This window comes from Sinocyclocheilus rhinocerous, unplaced genomic scaffold (genome assembly GCF_001515625.1).
Source record: "Sinocyclocheilus rhinocerous isolate Xijiao unplaced genomic scaffold, SAMN03320098_v1.1 scaffold174, whole genome shotgun sequence".
NCBI lineage: Eukaryota > Metazoa > Chordata > Actinopteri > Cypriniformes > Cyprinidae > Sinocyclocheilus > Sinocyclocheilus rhinocerous.
In genome coordinates this window covers 1,280,465-1,298,901 of record NW_015646289.1, presented here as the reverse complement: position 1 = coordinate 1,298,901, position 18,437 = coordinate 1,280,465, and the positions used below count along the sequence as shown (strand labels likewise).

The following is an 18,437-nucleotide window of genomic DNA, read 5'->3' as shown; positions in this document are numbered from 1 at the left end:
TGTTTATTTTCATATAAAAATACGGCATGCAGTTGCATCAAACAATGGTATAAACATCATTCAATGTAAATTGTGATAATCGTAATTAATAATCGCAATGACATTTTCAAGGGAATAATCGACAATTATGATTTTTGTCATAATCGTGCAGCCCTACGTTACATTATATGCATCCATTCTTCCAGTTGTATATTCATTAAAATTGTGAGAATGCAAGTTCCCATGTACAGTTGCTTCAGTGTTGATTTAGTGCGTTTTCACCTTCTCTTGCTAAATGATCCTGCCAATTCCTCCTCCAGAGACTATGCTGCAATAGTGTTCTTTGCCAATAATCGTTTTGAGACGGGGAAGAAAAAGTTGCATTATCTAACCTTCCAGGACTTTGCCTTCTGTGCTGGGCAGCTCATCAACAACTGGACTCTAGGAGCTGTGGGTAAGACCAGTTACACAGCTCTTACACAGCCATCTGCAATACTTGAAATTGGTCAATCGTGGCGATAAATGGTCAAATAGGTTTGTATAATGGCCACTAAACTAGGGCTGCACGATAAATCGCATGCGATATTTAATGTGCATCTTGTCAGTAAAGCCGGTTCTGTAATCAGCGGTAAATCTCCATCACGTACGTTACTACACAGAGCCGTTGTTCATTGACAAGCTGCGCTAAACCATGTTCATATATGATCGTGGTTTAGCGCAGCTTGTCAGTGAACAACGGCTCTGTGTAGTAAATGCTGCTCCATGTGAAAGCACGCACGTGATGGAGATTTACTGCTGATTACAGAAGCGGCTTTACTGACAAGATGCGCATTAAATATCGCATGCGATTTATCGTGCAGCCCTACACTAAACTATAGGACCATTATGCCAGGCAGCCCATTCCCTACATTTGGATTGCTTAATTATGTCCCTTGTACCACTCAGGTTATTTTATTATTATAATAATTAATCATACTGTATTATTAATAATTACATATCTGTTTATTTTTAAAGTAGCCATATATTAAATATATGAGAATATACAGTCAACTGGTCATTGTTGTAAAATAAACCTCTTCAGAGTGATACATTAATATCTTAATGTTCTGAATTAATTTGACATCTGCATGTCCTTGAGCATCTAGTCTGAGGTTATTAATGGACACCGTAGTTTAGAAAAATATTGACATAGATGAAAAGATCTCCTTTTATGTCTTTGTCTGTTCTCTCAAAATCCACCATTCTCTCCTTTAGATAACATAATGGAGGACATGGATGTAGATCTGGATAAGGAATTCCTTCAAGAGCTCAAAGACCTCAAAATTCTAATCACAGACAAGGATCTCTTAGACCAACACAAAAGGTGTGTGTGTTTGAGCGAGTGATTTGGACAGAAAGAAGAGAGATACGGGTCTGAGGAGGGCTGTTGTAAATGTCCTAATGTTGCATGCTTACTCCCTCTGTCTCAGCCATATGAATAATGAAACCTCTCATCCACTCAGTTTAGTGTGCACCGCTCTGCGGGGTAAAACCAATGTCTTCAATGAGATGGAAGCCAATTTTAAGGCAAGAGGTTTTATATTCTTGTGAAATTAATGTTTTTCTACATGATTCATGATTTCAAAATATCTCTTGCTGTAGAATCTTTCAAGGGGCCTTGTAAATATCGCTGCCAAATTAATCAACGCAAAAGATGTTCGTGATTTCTTCATTGACCTTGTCGAAAAGGTACCTTTTTAGTTTAATAAAAGCATCTATCAGATCTGATGTGCTCACAAAGCATTAATTCCTTGTTCTCTTTACAGTTTATCGAACCTTGTCGATCAGACAAATGGACATCAATAGACGTGAACCTCTACCTTACTCATTATACTAACTCGGTACATATCCTTGACACCTTCAAGTAAGTCTCACTATGTTTGTTGTACAGTATGTACAGTAATTTTTTATTATTTTTTTTCAACAATTGCTGCATCTAGAGGTCTGTGTTCAAAGGAAATTCTCTTTGCAACCAGTGGGGGTCACTGTATCATATGCACACTGTTTTATCTGTAGTCACCTCTGTTTCCTGTCCAGTCATTTATGTGGTTAGACCACTGTGGAATGTGGTTTTCTGTTTATACAAACAAAATCACAACACTCAGAATCATTTGGAAAATATGTATTTATCTCAAACTGCACTATTTGTTTAATGTTTATGAAAGAAGCCTCTTATGCTCACCAAAACCTGCATTTATTCGATCAAAAATACAGTAAAAACAATAACACTGTGAAATATCATTACAATTTAAAATGACTGTTTTCTTTTTGAATATATTTTCATTCATTCAAATCGTTCTAATATGCTGATTTGAAACATTTCTTATTATCAGTGTTTGTTGACAACAGTTGTGCTGCTTAATATTTTTTAAAGATTTTTTCAGGATTCTTTGACGAATAGAAAGTTCAAAAGAACATCATTTATGTTTTATTAAGCATTTATTAAGTCTTTACTGTCACTTTTGATCAGTTTAATGCATCCTTGCTGAATAAAAGCATTTCTTAAAAAAATATGAATAATCATCATCTTACTGACCACAAAATTTTCAGTGGTAGTGTTTATGAAGAGAATTTCACATCAAAGTATCAAAGTAAACATTTCAAATGTACATGTATTTATAAGCTGAAAAAAAGTACACGTTTTTAAACCTCTCCCTCTTTTTTTTTTCCTCAGGCACCATGCTGTCTGGACCAGGTACATGGGAGTTATCAAAAGTTGCATCCTTAGAATGTACCACGACTAAAGAAGAATCTCCACTTTTGCCTTTTCTCTCCCTTAATGATAACTCATCTGCATGCAGTCATGCATCTGATGATTATTTGGTCTGATGTTTAATTTTTTCCAGTTTATCATCTACTTTCTTTAATCCTTTCCCAAATATGTCCCCCTACCAGCTGTCCATCTCTTCACCTCCCTCTCCCTCTATCCCTGCTTCATTCTTTCACTCCTTGGCCTCCAGAACTGTATGACTTGTAAATAAACACAGCATGATTTCCTCAGACACTGTCTGCATTGTGTTTTCATTACCTCTGCTTTGTGGGTTTTCCCATTTAACAAACCCACTTAAAAAACCCCCAGTATATTTGGTAATGATGGAGGTTCAGAACAAGACTATGCACTGATCATACTTGTTTTGACTGACATAATTTGGGGGTCTTAATGGTAAATAACGTGCTAACAGTCCAAAGGATGTCGTGACTTACATGTGCGTCTTTATGGCCCATATACTCCTGACCCCTCTGGCTTGATTAGGGTAAGTGGGTGCACGATGGGTGTGAGGTCTGTGTGTGGGCCCACTGGGGGCTGGGAAAGCAGTAGGGGGGCCACAATTTGTCAGGCCTTGGTGGCACGATGTACGTGTGTGTTTTTGCAATAATAGTATGTAATGACAGCTGTCAGGCCTACCACATTACTCTTAGAGGTGTTTTGGTACAAGAGTAATGGCAAACAGATTTGTTTGCCCTTTTGTCATTTGCAGAGCAAAACTATGTTTATTTCTTTGTATAATTTGATGAAGCTTGAATGTGATGCCTCTAACATCAGGAATGCGCAACTGATTTTGTGACTTGACACAACCGAGTTAGGTACAATGTATAATAATGTCTTTATTATACATGGTATATGAAAGGCCTCAATTAAGCAAAAGCATTCTGTATGTCTCTGACATGTTTTTATAAATATAAAAACTATATTAACATACTATTCTTATGACTTCTGCCAAAATAAATAGTATGTTAGTTGCTATTCTGAATTCAGTATTACACTCTTAAAAAATAAAGGTTCCAACGATTGTCATAAATTTGAGATTCTTAGTCCACTAAATCTGTCTTCCAGTAATTTTGTGTAGGCAACTACAGATTTCTTGTTTAGCAAATTTCAATTAGTAACAAGAAATTGTATATGGTTTTAAATATATATATATATATATATATATATATATATATATATATATGGTTTATGTATTTGTTTCTGAAAGAAGAGTCACCTTACAAAGCAAACATCTGCAATAAAGTTTTAAACTTAACACAAGCTTCAAAAATGGTGACAGTGTACAAATGTGATGTTAATAGCTCATCCTTTTACAAAACACATAACTAACAGTAATGAAGAAACAGTTTAAAGTCAGCAAAGCAATAATCCTTTAACAGCAGTAACAATATTGCTCAATATGAAATTCTTAGTCCAGACTTTGGCTAGTTGGGACAACATGTGGGGGGAATTCTGTTGAACTAAAAATGGTTTTCAATGTTTTAGTTACAAGCAAGTCACATTTCGTTGGTACTTGTGACTCAAAAGCTCCCATAAACTGGAAAATGTGTGGTATCTTATATTTGGAGAACATTTGATTGGACAAAAATCTGTGTAATGCAGTAATTAATATGTACATTTCATATATCTGCTAAAAGTGAATTTTGTCAACATTGACAAGTACTTAAGCATGCAGATAGACCCAAACTTCTAATTTCTAATTCATGCTCTATTGAGCATGTAAAGTAAAAATGTACTAGCAGTAAGAATGTGAGTCTTTCCATTGCCTCTCATTTCTAGTAATATCAGCCTGCGAGTACCTCCAGTTTCAATATTTAGACACGGCAAAAAAAGCGAACAACTTTTCCAAGCAGACGTGTGTCCTATCATCCCTTCTTTCACTCTACCCTTGCCTCCTCTCTGTCTTTCTATTTCTAGTTTGCTCTCTAATTTTTGTCTGCATTCCACCAGCTTCTCCCAAGCTATAAATATCCAGTTGAATGAAAGGAATAGAGAGAACAAAAGACCGAAAAAGATGGGAGAGATGAAGGGTGACTTGAGGTGGAGGGGAAAAGAGAGAAAGAAAGTTGCAGGCTGTGGGGGGCGAGTTTAAATGAAACCAGGTGGGGTCTCTGCCTGTGTGTGTGTGTGTGTGTGTGGCTGGTTCATATGCGTGTATGGAGGGGGGTTGGCTGCATGTGTGTGTGTGAATCTGTATGCTGTTGTTCTGTCGTTGAGCTGGACACATTTGGAATTTTGGAATTTGGGCCGCAGACCAGGAATTTTCATCCTGGGGGGTCAGATGAGGAGGGGTCTGGGGGCGGAGGATGGCCGTGCAGGGGGGCTGTATGGGGGTCGGAATGGGCTGTCCCTCTCTCCTCTCTTCCGTCTTTCCCTCCCTTGCATACATTCACAGTCCAGCTGTCCGTCTCCACACTCACTCTATCAGGCTGAGGAGTGAGGATAGAAGAGAAGACGTGCCACCATTGCACTGAAACAAACTAGAGAGGGATCCACCGGAAGAAAAGAAGAAAAACTACTGCATTCAAGAACACAGTAAGAAGAAAGCCCGGCCTGTGAGTATAGCGCGTTTGCGAAAGAAAATCTAATATTGCACTGTAATATAATGTCATTGTACTCCAGTAGCTGTTATTTGCATGGGGTCTTTGGGCCATTGTGGATCTGCTCATATAAGTAAAGCAGACACGTCAGGCTGAATTGAAGTTATGTCACAGACAGTGTGGCAGAAGGAGAAAGCGATAAAGGGCAGACTAAGGAAAATTTCAACTGGCCGGTTTGCTCCAAGGCTGCACACGTCACGCTCACTCTCCAGCTCTCTTCCAAACATCCACGACTACAGACAGCACACTAGAGAGAGAACAATCAATCACATTATTCAGCAGATTCCACATCTCCTACCATACGTACTGGTGAAGATCGTATTATCTTATTATCGTATTAGCTTCTGCATAAAAAGTTGTTGCACTTAGTTTTAACATTTATTACTCAACCATCGTGATGGTTTTACACATCTCTACACGTCTGAAGTGTTGCAAAACTTTCCAATCTCTTTTCCAACCTCTGTTTCACAACCAGACTAATGCCATTGACTGTACGTTGTTATTTGAGCCCTGCGAGCGTAAAATGGGTGACTTTGTTTAGATAATGTTTCTATTTTTAAAGACAAAAAGCTGATTCATACAAACTCCCGTCTGTTGATATGATATGAACGACACAGCAGAATGGGAACATTACGTACAGACTCTCAAAGGTTTCTGAGGACACACAAAGGTCTGGGAATTTGTGGCTTGTGTGCTTACACCAAAATCGTTTTGGAAGCACAGGTGTTGTTATAAGAATGAAGGCTCAATAAAATGGCTATGTGACATCAGAACAAGGAACACTGCTTTACTGTACTTATACAGGCCACTGCTGTTACGTCACGTTTGTTTATGTGTTCTGCTAATTACTTATGTTAGATGTTTTATTTTATATGGCTGGATGCTGACTTGAGCATTCATATAAAAGCAATGAGTGTGACAGGGAGTCAAGTAAATCAGACTGCGGCCCTCTGTTGTAGCCACATTAGTTCTCTATGTTTGGTATTTGGAAATATTAATTTGTCTTCTCAGGACTGCTGAAGTAAGCAACGTGGAAGTAGTGAGCATCATTGATGGCCACCAAGGATCTTGTCTAGATGAACTTTTATAATATATACACTACCATTCAAAAGTCTCATTCAAAAATTTAAAATTCTATTCAGCAAGGATGCATTAAATTGATCAAGAGTTATGTTACAAAAATATTTATTTTTCAAATAAATGATGTTCATTTTGAACATTATATCCATCAAAGAATCCTAAAAAAAACTTATCATGCTTTTCAAAAACATTAAGTAGCACAACTGTTTTAAATTTTGATAATGATAAGAAACATTTCTTGAGCAGCAAATCAGCATATTAGAATGATTTCTGAAGAATCATGTGACACTGAAGACTGGAGTAATGATGCTGAAAATTCAGCTTTGCCATCACAGGAATAAATGACATAAAATAGAATGAAATAGAAAACCTAATTGTAATAATAATTGTTCAAATAAATGAAGCCTTGGTGCATACTAGTAAGAGCCTTTCAATCGTCAAACCCCAAACGTTTGAACACTTAGTGTACTTGTTTCAAGTTGTTGTAAATCAATCTTTGAATATAATTTTCAGTGTCTGTATAATACTGTAGCCAAAATACAAACAATTGAGTCACTTGAAAACTTCAGTAACTGCTGCTGATGTAAACGGTACAGTTAATGTGATAAACTACATTTATGGACACTTGTTGAAATAGAGAACTGACTTTGTACAGCCCCTAAAAATTACCTTGAGACCGTTTAGTTAAGAATAACTTCAAAATTAGCTAAGAAAAGAGAGATTTTCTTAGTAACAGCCTCTCATTTATTTGTAGATGCCACTTATTGTAGATATTTTGGTCACACTTTAGTTTGGGAACCAATTTTCACTATTAACCAACTACATCTTTTGCCTCAGTAGACTCATAATTTTCTGCTTATTAACAATGAGTAAGGTAGTTGTTAAGTTTAGGTATTGGGTAGGATTAAGGGATCTAAAATATTATTATGCAGAATAAGCCATTAATATGTGCTTTATAAGTAGCAATAAACAGCCAATATGCTAGTTATATGCATGCTAAAAAGCAACTATTTAATAGTGAGAATTGGTCCCTAAACTTAAGTGTTACTGATATGTTGTATCTAATGCTGACATTCGAACATTTTAAATTGTGGCTTAAGCGTCCAATTCATCTGGGCAAAAACCACAATGAATACATGTGTCTATGCCGTCTTTGTTACCAGTGCAGCCATGGGGGTCCTGACATAAAAACCCCACTTGGGTTTGCACAGGTGGGAGGAGAGGAGGTCGTATTCATAAAATTATAAGTGCACTGACCAGCAAAGTTTAAACCTGGGGCCCCTGCCTGAGGCTCCAACCGCCTGAGTGCTTTGCCCACCATGAGTTTAATGCCCAGCTGAGCACATGGAGTTAACCGTAGATGTGACACTGGACTAGTGTGAGCATGTTTATAAGGGTGAAGGAGAGGTAGGAGGAGAGCGTTTGTCATTACATGTGTGTGGTCTGCCCATGAAGTCCAGTCTTTATTACTTGTGTTATTTGCGGTCATGTAATCACTGCAGACTTTACAAAAGTCCGGGGACTACCAGCCAACCAAATGTTACACAAACCATCTGAAGTGCCCCACGTTTATTCATTTTGCTTCATAGGTAGCCATATGATGATGACACATCTTCTACAGAAAATTCTAAAAAAGTAGAACAGAAAGTAAGACATACTGTGGGAAACACAGCGAGTGTCCGGCTGACCGTTATTCAAAGCGCTGCCCACATCCTCTCCGCTGGCATTCCAGAAGGTCAAGTGCCACTCAAACATGATGGCAGACGGTCAGTCAGTAGGAGCGGGTAAATCACACAGATGAGAGATTTGCGAGCATGTTTGATTTGTCGCAGCATTTCAGTGTGTTTGCGTGTGAAGTCGCAAGTGTTTCTTGTACGGCGGCTACTGTAAGTGGCTTGAATCATTTCATGCGGTTTGGGAGGAAAAGCACAACAATTCTATCTGGAGGCTGATGCAGCGGGGATAGAATGCGCAGATTTGCACGTCACCCTGCGGTTTGCTGTTTGTCGCACTGAGTCAACATGACAATACTTTTAGACTGGACTCTGAACTCTTGCATTTTCAGAAAAGAGCTACTGTTGGGCTCTGTGTCATGTTGGAGCAGCTTTTGTCTTTCCATACTACGCCTGTGTTTGTGTGCACACTCTATGTAAATGTCAATGTATGTGTGTATTTAGAGAAAAGAAGGCCAGGAAAATAGAGTTGCATTTAATAGGTCTGTGTGAAACCTTGACATTAGTGAAAAGCCAGAAATGTTTCATATAAATTACAGTTAATATTTAATAATTACAGTTAATAATTGCTCTTGGGGTATTTGAATGAAGAAAGGAGCTATCAAAACTAACAAAAAAGTACTGTACATCAGAGAGAGAGAATTTTGATCATCTCAAATGGTCTAAATTAACATTAATTATTGTATTAAGAACAAAAAATGAATGAACAATTAACAATAATAGGTCTATATTTATACATTAAAACAAAATAAATTCTGTAAAATGATGTAGTGGACCATTGTTAGTTCATTATACTGAATATATTAACAAACATCAACAAATTGAACTTTATTGTGAGTTATAAGTGTTATCAGATTCAGATTCATTCTTTATTGTCCTCAGAAAGAGGAAATTTGTTTTCACATACTGTACCCAAGCTGTACAGTCTGATAAAATTATGTTACCATTTATTTTATTTTCAGCAAATGTATCATTGCTATTGGTACTCTGTTTAAATATCATATACATTTCATTTATATTTATGCATTTAGCAAATGCTTGTATCCAAAGGGACTTTTAGGAACTCAAGCATTTTGTCAAATATCAGTATCAATATTTGTAATATACAGTGGCAGATTTATTAGACATCTAGATTAGGATATCATGGTATATAAATTAAAGTTCCAAAAAATTATGATCTGATACAGTCATTGTACCACAGTACAACAGTACTTTTGAGAAAATAGTAAAGAGTCTATTTAGAAGTCTTATTCTCTCTGTTTATCTCACAATGCATACCATAATGCAAGTATCATAAAAAAACATGAGTGATTACACAATAATTAAAAAAATAACTAGTCTTATTTTTTCAGTACTATTCAAGTCTGAGTTTATGTCTAAGTCTTTTTGATTTTGTTGCCATTTATTAAAACCACTAGGGGGAGTATGGTAATCAAGCAATTTTTTGAGGTTGTGTGGATTGCTATTAGAGGCCCTGACACTACATTAGGCCTATACACTTAATAAAGCTGCAATAAACCACAGACATCTGTTTTAATTTTTAGTTATGACTAATAAAGTGGGATCACTTATATGTGTTCGAACAGTGATGCATAAAGACCTCTCAAGCTGTTTTGTTTCTCATCCACAGATTCCTCAGTGTAACTTCATCGCAGCATCATCTAATCCACACCAGAGACTCTATCAGCGAGTGTGTGTGTGTGAGAGTGCATGTCTGTCTGATTGTTTCTCTTTAGTCAACGCTCTTGGAGGTGTTTTTGTGCCTGTGCTCATCAGAGTGTGTAGAAGGTGTGTGTGAGGATGCGGCCCGGGTGTGTTTTGGTCTTTTGTATGTGCATCTCTGTGTTTCTTCACCGCGCTATTTCACAACCACCCACAGAAACTGACACCTACACGGTAAGGAGGAACGAAACTTCCCCGTCTTTCTCCCTCCCTTTTCTATCTTTAAATACATCTTCATAATGTATGTTACATTATTGTATCTTTATATCTTATATTCACACACAATGTGTAACTATGCGATATACATATAGTTTAATTTCCCTGTAAAGTGTGCTACTTTAATTCATGTTTTATTTTTTCCCCTATAGGAATGTACAGATGGATATCACTGGGATCCACAGACTCAACACTGCAAAGGTAAAACACAAAACATCCAATTAAAAGGGTCCTTATGCAGAGTTGAACACTATCTAATACCCTGACCAGGATATCTGTATAAGTTCACTTTACTTTAAAACAAATCATCAAATACAGACAATAGTTAAATCACACACACACACACACACACACACACACACACACACAAGTACACACACACACACACACACACACACAATTTACTCAATGTATAATTACAAATGTGTAATAAAAATAAATATAATTTTTTTAAACCTATAGGTATATGATATATAATAAATACACAGTAAGATGTGTCAGTAAGATTTTTTAAAAATAAATTTAAAAGAACACATTCCATTGATCAGAAGTGTCAGAAGTGACAGTAAAGACATCTGCAATGTTATAAAACATTCTTATTTCAAATAAATGTTGTTCTTTTGAACTTTCTATTCATCAAGGAATATTGACAAAAGGTATCCCAGCTTCATTTGAAATTGTATTTCACAATATTAATGTTTTTGCTGTATTTTTGATACCTTTGTGAGCATAAGAGAAAATAATTTTAGTGTAGTTTACAGTAATGTTTAATATTATATTTTTAAAGTAACAATTCGACATACTGAAACCTCAGTATTAAACGACTGTTGAAATGCTAGTGTATAATTTATGTATGTGTCTTGTAACTGTTATGTAACTATTATCATATAGTGTGCTTTTTACCCACAAACACCTGTGTATTCTGCCTGAAATGTGTGTCTGCAGATATAAATGAATGTGAGACAATCCCAGAGGCCTGTAAGGGAGAGATGAAGTGCTTTAACCACTATGGGGGCTACTTGTGCCTTCCTCGCTCTGCCTCGGTCATCCCTGCCCCTGAACCACCCAACCAGATCCACCCCAGCCTGGAGAACACGGCCAGCGAGCCATTCAACCCGTGCCCTCCAGGTTTTGAGCCCCAGGGAGACAGCTGCGTGGGTGAGTATGTGAAAACAAACGTGTGTTTGCAGAACAGGTGTCAGACGGCCTGCAAGTTTGCAGGAATCAGCGTTGTAAACAGTAGCATGCCATTATACAAAGTCACCGAGTCATGTCATGTGTGTCCGGATCAAAATCAGTTGTATCAGTGAACGGGATGGTGAAAGGGGGATTATTGCATGCAGTGTTTTAGTTTTGACTGTTAGCGCTTGAATGACTCAGACAGAAACAGGTGGTCAGGGGAAATGGTCAGCTAGTTTTTGCGCTCAGACAACTGTGGGAGTCGTGCTGAAGTCTTGGCAGGGGGCCGGTCTGCAGGGGGTCGAAGAATTTACTAAGACTGAGGCATCCCAGCTGCCGTCTACCGTCAAGAGGAAACGAATAGAGATAACGTTACTCAAGACCGCTATGAAGACACAACTTTCACTTCCCATGAGATGTGAACCAATAAATGCTGCAATAACTACATTTTCTTACAAAAAACAGATGTGGATGAGTGTGAACAGGACAGTCACGACTGCCAGCCCAGTCAGCAGTGTTTCAATACAGAAGGCTCCTTCTCCTGCCAGTGTCCAGATGGGTATCGCAAAGTGGGAACAGAATGCATTGGTGAGAAATGAAAATTCCTGTGTAATTCTGTAGCAAAACCACAACATATTTCATCTCTCCAAAAAATCCATCACAAAGGTGGATTTTTATTTATACTCATGTCATTTTTATTTATACTCGGGTCGTTCCAAGCCTTCCCTTGTGAAAAAGAAGTGCGCTTAAAGGGGTTCTTCACCCCAAAATGAAAATTCTGTCATCATTTACTCAGCCTCAAGTTGTTCGTAACCTGTATGAGTTTTTTTCCTGCTGAATACAAAAGAAGATATTTTGAATAATGTGTGTATCCAAACAGTCATGCATTGACTTCCATAGTATTTGTTTTCCATACTATGGAAGTCAGTGTGGTCCATCAACTGCTTGGTTATCCATATTCTTAAAAATATCTTCTTTTATCACAGAATTGAAGCTGGTTCATTTACATATATGTTGAAACCAAGATGCATCTCACCAGGGTTGAGGTCATGAAGGTGTAAATATTGACAGGCTTTCATTTTGGGTGAACTATTCTTTTAAAGTTTGGATTTGATACAATTTCAATATTAAGTAATGTTTGCAGGTAAAATGAGTTAATAAAGTTAGCTCCAGTACCTGCAAAGTTATTACTTGACAAGAGCTTATATTATCTTTAAAGGGATAGTTCACCCAAAAATGAAAATTCTGTCATTAATTACACACCCTCATGTTGTTCCAAAACCGTATGACCTTCGTTCATCTTCGGAACACAAATTAAGATATTTTTGATGAAATCCATGAGCTTTCTGACCCTCCATAGAGAGCAATGTAACTGAAATGTTCCCAGACCCAGAAACATAGTAAGGACATCAGTGGTTCAACCATAATTTTACGAAGCTACGAGAATACTTTTTGTGCGCAAAGAAAACAAAAGTAACGACTTTATTCAACAATTCTTCAACAATTCTCCAAATCACATCTTCCGCCATTATCGAGAGTACCTCTGCATGTAAACGCATGCGCGTGATGCTGCTGACGTAGAACATGCATGTGCTGAGCCTTGTTTATGTGCAGAGGAAAGCAATGCGCATGCGTCGTGGTACTCTCCATAATGGTGGAATACGTGATTTGGAGGAGAAGAATTGTTGAATAAAGTCATTACTTTTGTTTTCTTTGTGCACAAAAAGTATTCTCGTAGCTTCGTAAAATTACAGTTGAACCACTGATGTCACATGGAATGTTTTACCGATGTCCTTACTACCTTTCTGTGCCTTGACCATGGTAGGACCCTTGCTGTCAATGCAGGGTCAGAAAGCTCTCAAGATTTCATCAAAAATAACTTAATTTGTGTTCTGAAGATGAACGAAGGTTTTACGGGTTTGGAACGAAATGAGTAATTAATGACAGAATTTTCATTTTTGGGTGAACTATGCCTTTAAATATGATCTTTTATCTCATATTAAGTTATATTATCTCAATTATGTTAATTATAATTTAGAAATATTATCTTAATATTGATAATATAATATCTATAAATAATATTAGTAAACACTTTTTAAACAAGTTGTTGCCAGGGTTAAGTTCCAGAGAGGATTCCATTTTATGAGTATATTGTGCCTTAAATTACATTAAATGGCGAGATTATATCATTGTCTGTTCAGTCATACCAATGAGGAATAAAATTGATTTATATGTGATCTAATTTTATGTTTTAATACTTTCCAGACATTGACGAGTGCCGGTACCGCTACTGTCAACATCGCTGTGTTAATGTCCCTGGCTCATTCTCCTGCCAGTGTGAGCCTGGTTTCCAGCTGGCTGGCAACAATCGCTCCTGTATTGGTAAGCCAACCCACACGCTCACTCCCACGCCCGGTTTTGCCATACCCTGAGTCATAGGCCAACCCACCCCACACACACACACACACACACACACTTGGAATCCAAACCCACGTACTTACACAACTCCATCCTACACCTCATTTTCTTTGAGTAAAAGCCAAAATATTAACCAGTAAAAGAGCACTTTGTGCATGTTGGAAAACGAGAAATCGTGAAATAAGTGAAATAAGATATTCAGTATGAAAAATAAAGTAGGACAGGACTTTATTTTATCCATCAGGAATTGATTGGATCATGGAAAGCGAGTGCTACAGCATGCACGAGAATGGAGTCGAGATGAATTCCAGTTTGCTAAAACATTGTCAAAATAGCCTTTTTGAAATATTCATTAAAAGAATAGTTCATCCTAAAATTAAAATATGCTGAAAATTTACTCAACGTCAGGCCATCCAAGATATAGATGAATTTGTTTCTTCATCACAACAGATTTAGAGAAATTTAGCATTACATCACTTGCTCACCAATGGATCCTTTGAAGTGAATGGGTGCCGTCAGAATGAGAGTCCAAACAGCTGATAAAAACATCACAATAATCCACAAGTAATCTACAAGACTACAGTCCACCAGTTAATGTCTTATGAAGTGAAAAGCTGTTTGTAAGAAACAAATCCATCATTAAGACATATTTAACTTCAAACTGTTGCTTCTGACTGAAATACAAGTCCTCTATCTATAATATTAATTTCTCCAGTGAAATTTTGCCTAAATCATCAGAGTAATATATACAGATCAAGCACGTTTACAAGTGAAAACAGTCCAAAGCCAGAAGTGACAGTTTAAAGATAAAATTATGTTTTTAATCAGCTTTTTGGACTCTAATTCTGACGGCACCCATTCACTGCAGAGGATCTGTTGGTGAGCAAGTGATGTAATGCTAAATTCTCAGAAATTTTTGGGGTAAACTATTCCTTTAAGTCTTTTAATTTCAGTTAATTAGGATGATGTTTTTCTGTAGAGTACCATGCACTGATGAACTGTACACAGTAACACCAGGAATGTGCATTAAGACTATTTTGACTCATTGGGTGCACTAAAATTAAACGGCACACTTCCTTCCTTTACGGTATCCCTAAAACAAAAGTTTTTGATTTTGCTTAAGTGGCCACCTAAAATTATTAGACATTGATTTATGCCAACAAAAATAGCCATTCCAGCTCAGAGAGTATCTATTTTACATAATTATTTACATAATAATCTTTCACTTTTTGCCTTATGCTTAATATTTTCATGTACAATCCTGTCTGCTTTGTCATTCCGTTGCGCTCAGATGTTGATGAGTGTGGCATGGGGGCCCCCTGCAGTCAGAGGTGTTATAACACGTACGGGACGTTCATGTGTCGTTGTGAGCAGGGTTATGAGCTGGGGCCAGATGGCTTTGCCTGCAATGGTAAGCTGAGAGCAAACACAAACAAATGTGAAAAACTAAAATAAATACGCATATTTGTGAAAAATGTTGCATCTTACAACTGGAGCAACCGATCCTATTCATTCTCTGTCCTCAGACATAGACGAGTGCAGCTACTCCAGTTATCTGTGCCAGTATCAGTGTGTTAATGAGCACGGCAAATTCTCCTGTGTCTGTCCTGAAGGATATCAGCTCCTGGGCACGCGCCTCTGCCAAGGTTCACCTTAATTTAACACTCTCTCACTTCTTCCCAATTTCACTCATAGGGCAAATAATAGACATTCTTTCTTTCTTTCTTTCTTTCTTTGAATCTAGACATAAATGAATGTGAGACAGGAGCTCATCAATGCTCTGATGGACAGACTTGTGTGAACATTCATGGAGGTCACAAATGTGTTAACAACAAAAGCTGTCAGGAACCTTATGTGCAAGTGTCTGAGTAAGTCAACAATTTGAAAATACCACAAGAAGCACTTGCAGGCTATTCAATTCACACAGTTATGCATCAGAACTTCCGAGATATTTTCCTCTCCATTAATTGTCTATTCTTCATCAGTAGTGCCTGTTGAGACATACCTGACATGGTTTATTTATTTTTCCATATCTGAGGCCAGTTCTTCAGTCTGTGCCTCTGAGCATGTCTCAACAGAATCTGCAGTTCCACAAGCTTTAAATGAATAACAGGTGGTCAGGCATTTCTGAAGAAATATCTGACTAGATAGCCAATTTGCTGGACATATGGTACACATACTTGTATAATTTGGTACAGTTGTGGCTAACAGTTATTAGTCATGCAAAAACTTGACCTAGTGGATACTATTAAGTTTATGTATCAGTTTAATTCAAATAAGTTTAGTGCAGTTCTGTTTAAGCCATGCAAAATGTTACTGGTTCAGTTCAGTTCATTCTAAATTAGTCCAGTCCTGTAAAAGTGTATTGACTCTTTTTAGTGCAGGTCAGTTCAAATCTATTCAATTCACTTAGGTTTAGTCCTGAAAAATGTAGCTGAAATCTGTCCTAACTGATGTAATTTTCTCTCTTTATTCAGTCGCTGTACGTGTCCTATCACAAAGCCTGGCTGTCGAGACATGCCCTACTCCGTTGTGCATCGCTACATGAGCATCACGTCAGAGCGCTCCGTCCCCTCAGATATCTTTCAGATCCAGGCCACCAGCGTCTTACCTGGAGCTTACAACACCTTCCGCATCCGCTCTGGAGATGACAATGGAGACTTTTACATCAGGGTACTTTAAAAATGATTTAACTTACTGCATATTCTGAAAGAATAACTTAATTTGGTGTATATTCTTATTATACTGAAAACTGACGTATAGTATTTTTTTGCAATTATTTTGTCATGTCTTTTCTTACATGACAAAATAATTTTCAAAAGTCATTTCTTACCCCATTGGCAAAATATAATCTTCAATATATATACTACAGTTCAAAGGTGTGGGGTCAGTAAGTTTGTTTTTAAATTAATTAATACTTTTCAGCAAGGATGCATTAAATTGATTAAAAGTGACATTATTTAAAGAAAGTTTAAAGGAATCCAGAAAAATAAAAAAGAATTTCACAAAACTATTAAGCAGCACAACTGCTTTCAACAAAATAATTTAAAAAAATGTTTCTTGAGCACCAAATCAACATATTAGAATGATTTCTGAAGGATCATGTGACACTGAAGACTGGAGTAATGATGATGAAAATTCAGCTTTGATCACAGGAATAAAATTACTTTTTTAAATATCTGAAAATACAAAACTGTTATTTTAAAATGTAATAATATGTCGCACTTTTACTGTTTTTACTGTATTTTTGATCAAATAAATGCAGTCTTGGTGAGCAATGAGACTTAATTTCTAAAAATGTTACCGACCCCAAATTTTTAACAGGTAGGCCTAGTGCAGGGGTTCTCAACTCTGGCCCTCGAGGTCCACTTTCCTGCAGAGTTTAGTGCCAACCCTAATCAAACACACCTGAACAAACTAATCAAGGTCTTCAGGATTGCTAAAAAGTTACAGGCAGGTGAGTTTGATCAAGGTCGGAGCGAAATTCTACAGGAAAGTGGATCTCGAGGGCCCGAGTTGAGAACCCCTGGCCTAGTGTATGTATAATCAAGAAGACCCTTTTGATTCCTGCCATTAGACTAGTACATTTCTCACAGAGCCCAATTTTGAATCGTGTGCCTGTCATATCTGTTTCCTCAGCAAATCAACAACATCAGCGCCATGCTTGTTCTTGCCCGTGCCGTGAACGGCCCCAGAGAGTACGTGCTGGATCTGGAGATGGTTTCTGTGAACCCGCTCGTGAGCTACCACACCAGTTCTGTCCTGCGCTTGACCATTTATGTTGGGCCTCATGCCTTTTAGCTGAGAGAGAGATGTAGAGATGCCCAGAGAGGGAAAAAGGGGGTGGAAGAGTGGAAGCACTGATTGATTCATCCAACAAGGAGGGCTTATGAGCTGAATATGTCTGGCAGCTGACAGACATCATTTCCAAGATTGTATAAAAGTCATTTTCACGAGAGATGTACCAACTTATACAACCTCTACATCATAAATAATAAAAAGGCTATTAGAGACAGGCACTATATTTTAAGGACAAGATGTCGACAAGATAACAACTCACTATATTGTGTCATATGGAAAATGGCAAAGTTACTAGCTGCACTATGACTCCAAACCTGCTGTACAACCAATGTAAACTGTCTTTTGTCATTTCTAAAAATAGCCTCTTTCTCAGGATGAGGGCTGCAGCTCTGCAGACTCTTTCCACTGGTTTGCTCTTCCAGTTCAGAAGTCAGCAATAATAATTAATCCCTCCTATTCAAATAAATGTAGCAATAACAATATCAAGGCTGTAAAAAGTATCTCTGTGTGTTCTTAAGTGTCAAAAAGCCTCTTTTATTTTTCCACTATGTATAATCCATCTCTGAGTTCAATATTGTTTTTATTCATTGTTGTTATTCAGTAACCACTTAGTCATTCCAAACCTCTACCCCACCACCACCATCAATAATGCTCATGTTACTTTGTGTAGTTTTTTTATACCACACTGCCGTTGTTGTATTTCCATCCTGGATTTATTAATGTAATAAATTTGATAAGACCATAAAATTCTGGCTCCAGACCTCCATATGTTTGCCTTCCCGCTGGGATGTTTTCTTGGCATTTCTCTGCTATGCATCCTCTTCCTCCTAATAGAAAGTCTCGCTCACGTGCCCTGCTTATCCCTTCCACCCACCCTTGCGATCTCTTGACTCATCTAAC

General features: G+C 37.4%; 2 protein-coding genes across 3 annotated transcripts in view; both read left to right on the top strand.

The window, feature by feature from the left end:
- The window catches only part of fibpa (fibroblast growth factor (acidic) intracellular binding protein a), a 5,575-nt gene extending 2,561 nt beyond the window's left edge, over nucleotides 1-3,014 (top strand). For both annotated transcript variants that reach the window (XM_016511201.1, XM_016511200.1), the window contains exons 6-11: nucleotides 300-433; nucleotides 1,234-1,342; nucleotides 1,482-1,545; nucleotides 1,621-1,707; nucleotides 1,785-1,882; nucleotides 2,693-3,014. In XM_016511201.1, coding sequence (XP_016366687.1) covers nucleotides 300-433; nucleotides 1,234-1,342; nucleotides 1,482-1,545; nucleotides 1,621-1,707; nucleotides 1,785-1,882; nucleotides 2,693-2,762 — 562 coding nt within the window. In that variant the 3' untranslated portion in view covers nucleotides 2,763-3,014. The remainder of the gene's footprint in view (nucleotides 1-299; nucleotides 434-1,233; nucleotides 1,343-1,481; nucleotides 1,546-1,620; nucleotides 1,708-1,784; nucleotides 1,883-2,692) is intronic.
- A 2,094-nt stretch (nucleotides 3,015-5,108) lies between these two features.
- On the top strand, nucleotides 5,109-18,273 carry LOC107707236 (EGF-containing fibulin-like extracellular matrix protein 2). Its single transcript, XM_016511199.1, has 11 exons — nucleotides 5,109-5,343; nucleotides 9,832-10,097; nucleotides 10,292-10,340; nucleotides 11,085-11,297; nucleotides 11,784-11,906; nucleotides 13,584-13,700; nucleotides 15,028-15,147; nucleotides 15,263-15,382; nucleotides 15,481-15,604; nucleotides 16,214-16,409; nucleotides 17,376-18,273. The coding sequence occupies exons 2-11, from the start codon at nucleotides 10,002-10,004 to the stop codon at nucleotides 17,535-17,537; spliced, it is 1,320 nt and encodes a 439-aa protein (XP_016366685.1). The 5' UTR covers nucleotides 5,109-5,343; nucleotides 9,832-10,001; the 3' UTR covers nucleotides 17,538-18,273.
- The last annotated feature ends 164 nt before the right edge of the window (nucleotides 18,274-18,437 follow it).

What these genes read in the sequence shown, in the direction of transcription:
- LOC107707236 (XM_016511199.1), top strand. Translation starts at nt 10,002, where the DNA reads ATGCGGCCCGGGTGTGTTTTGGTCTTTTGTATGTGCATCTCTGTGTTT. An exon ending in CCTTATGTGCAAGTGTCTGA is followed by an intron (nt 15,605 to 16,213) that starts GTAAGTCAACAA and finishes CTCTTTATTCAG; the next exon opens with TCGCTGTACGTGTCCTATCA. An exon ending in ATGGAGACTTTTACATCAGG is followed by an intron (nt 16,410 to 17,375) that starts GTACTTTAAAAA and finishes CTGTTTCCTCAG; the next exon opens with CAAATCAACAACATCAGCGC.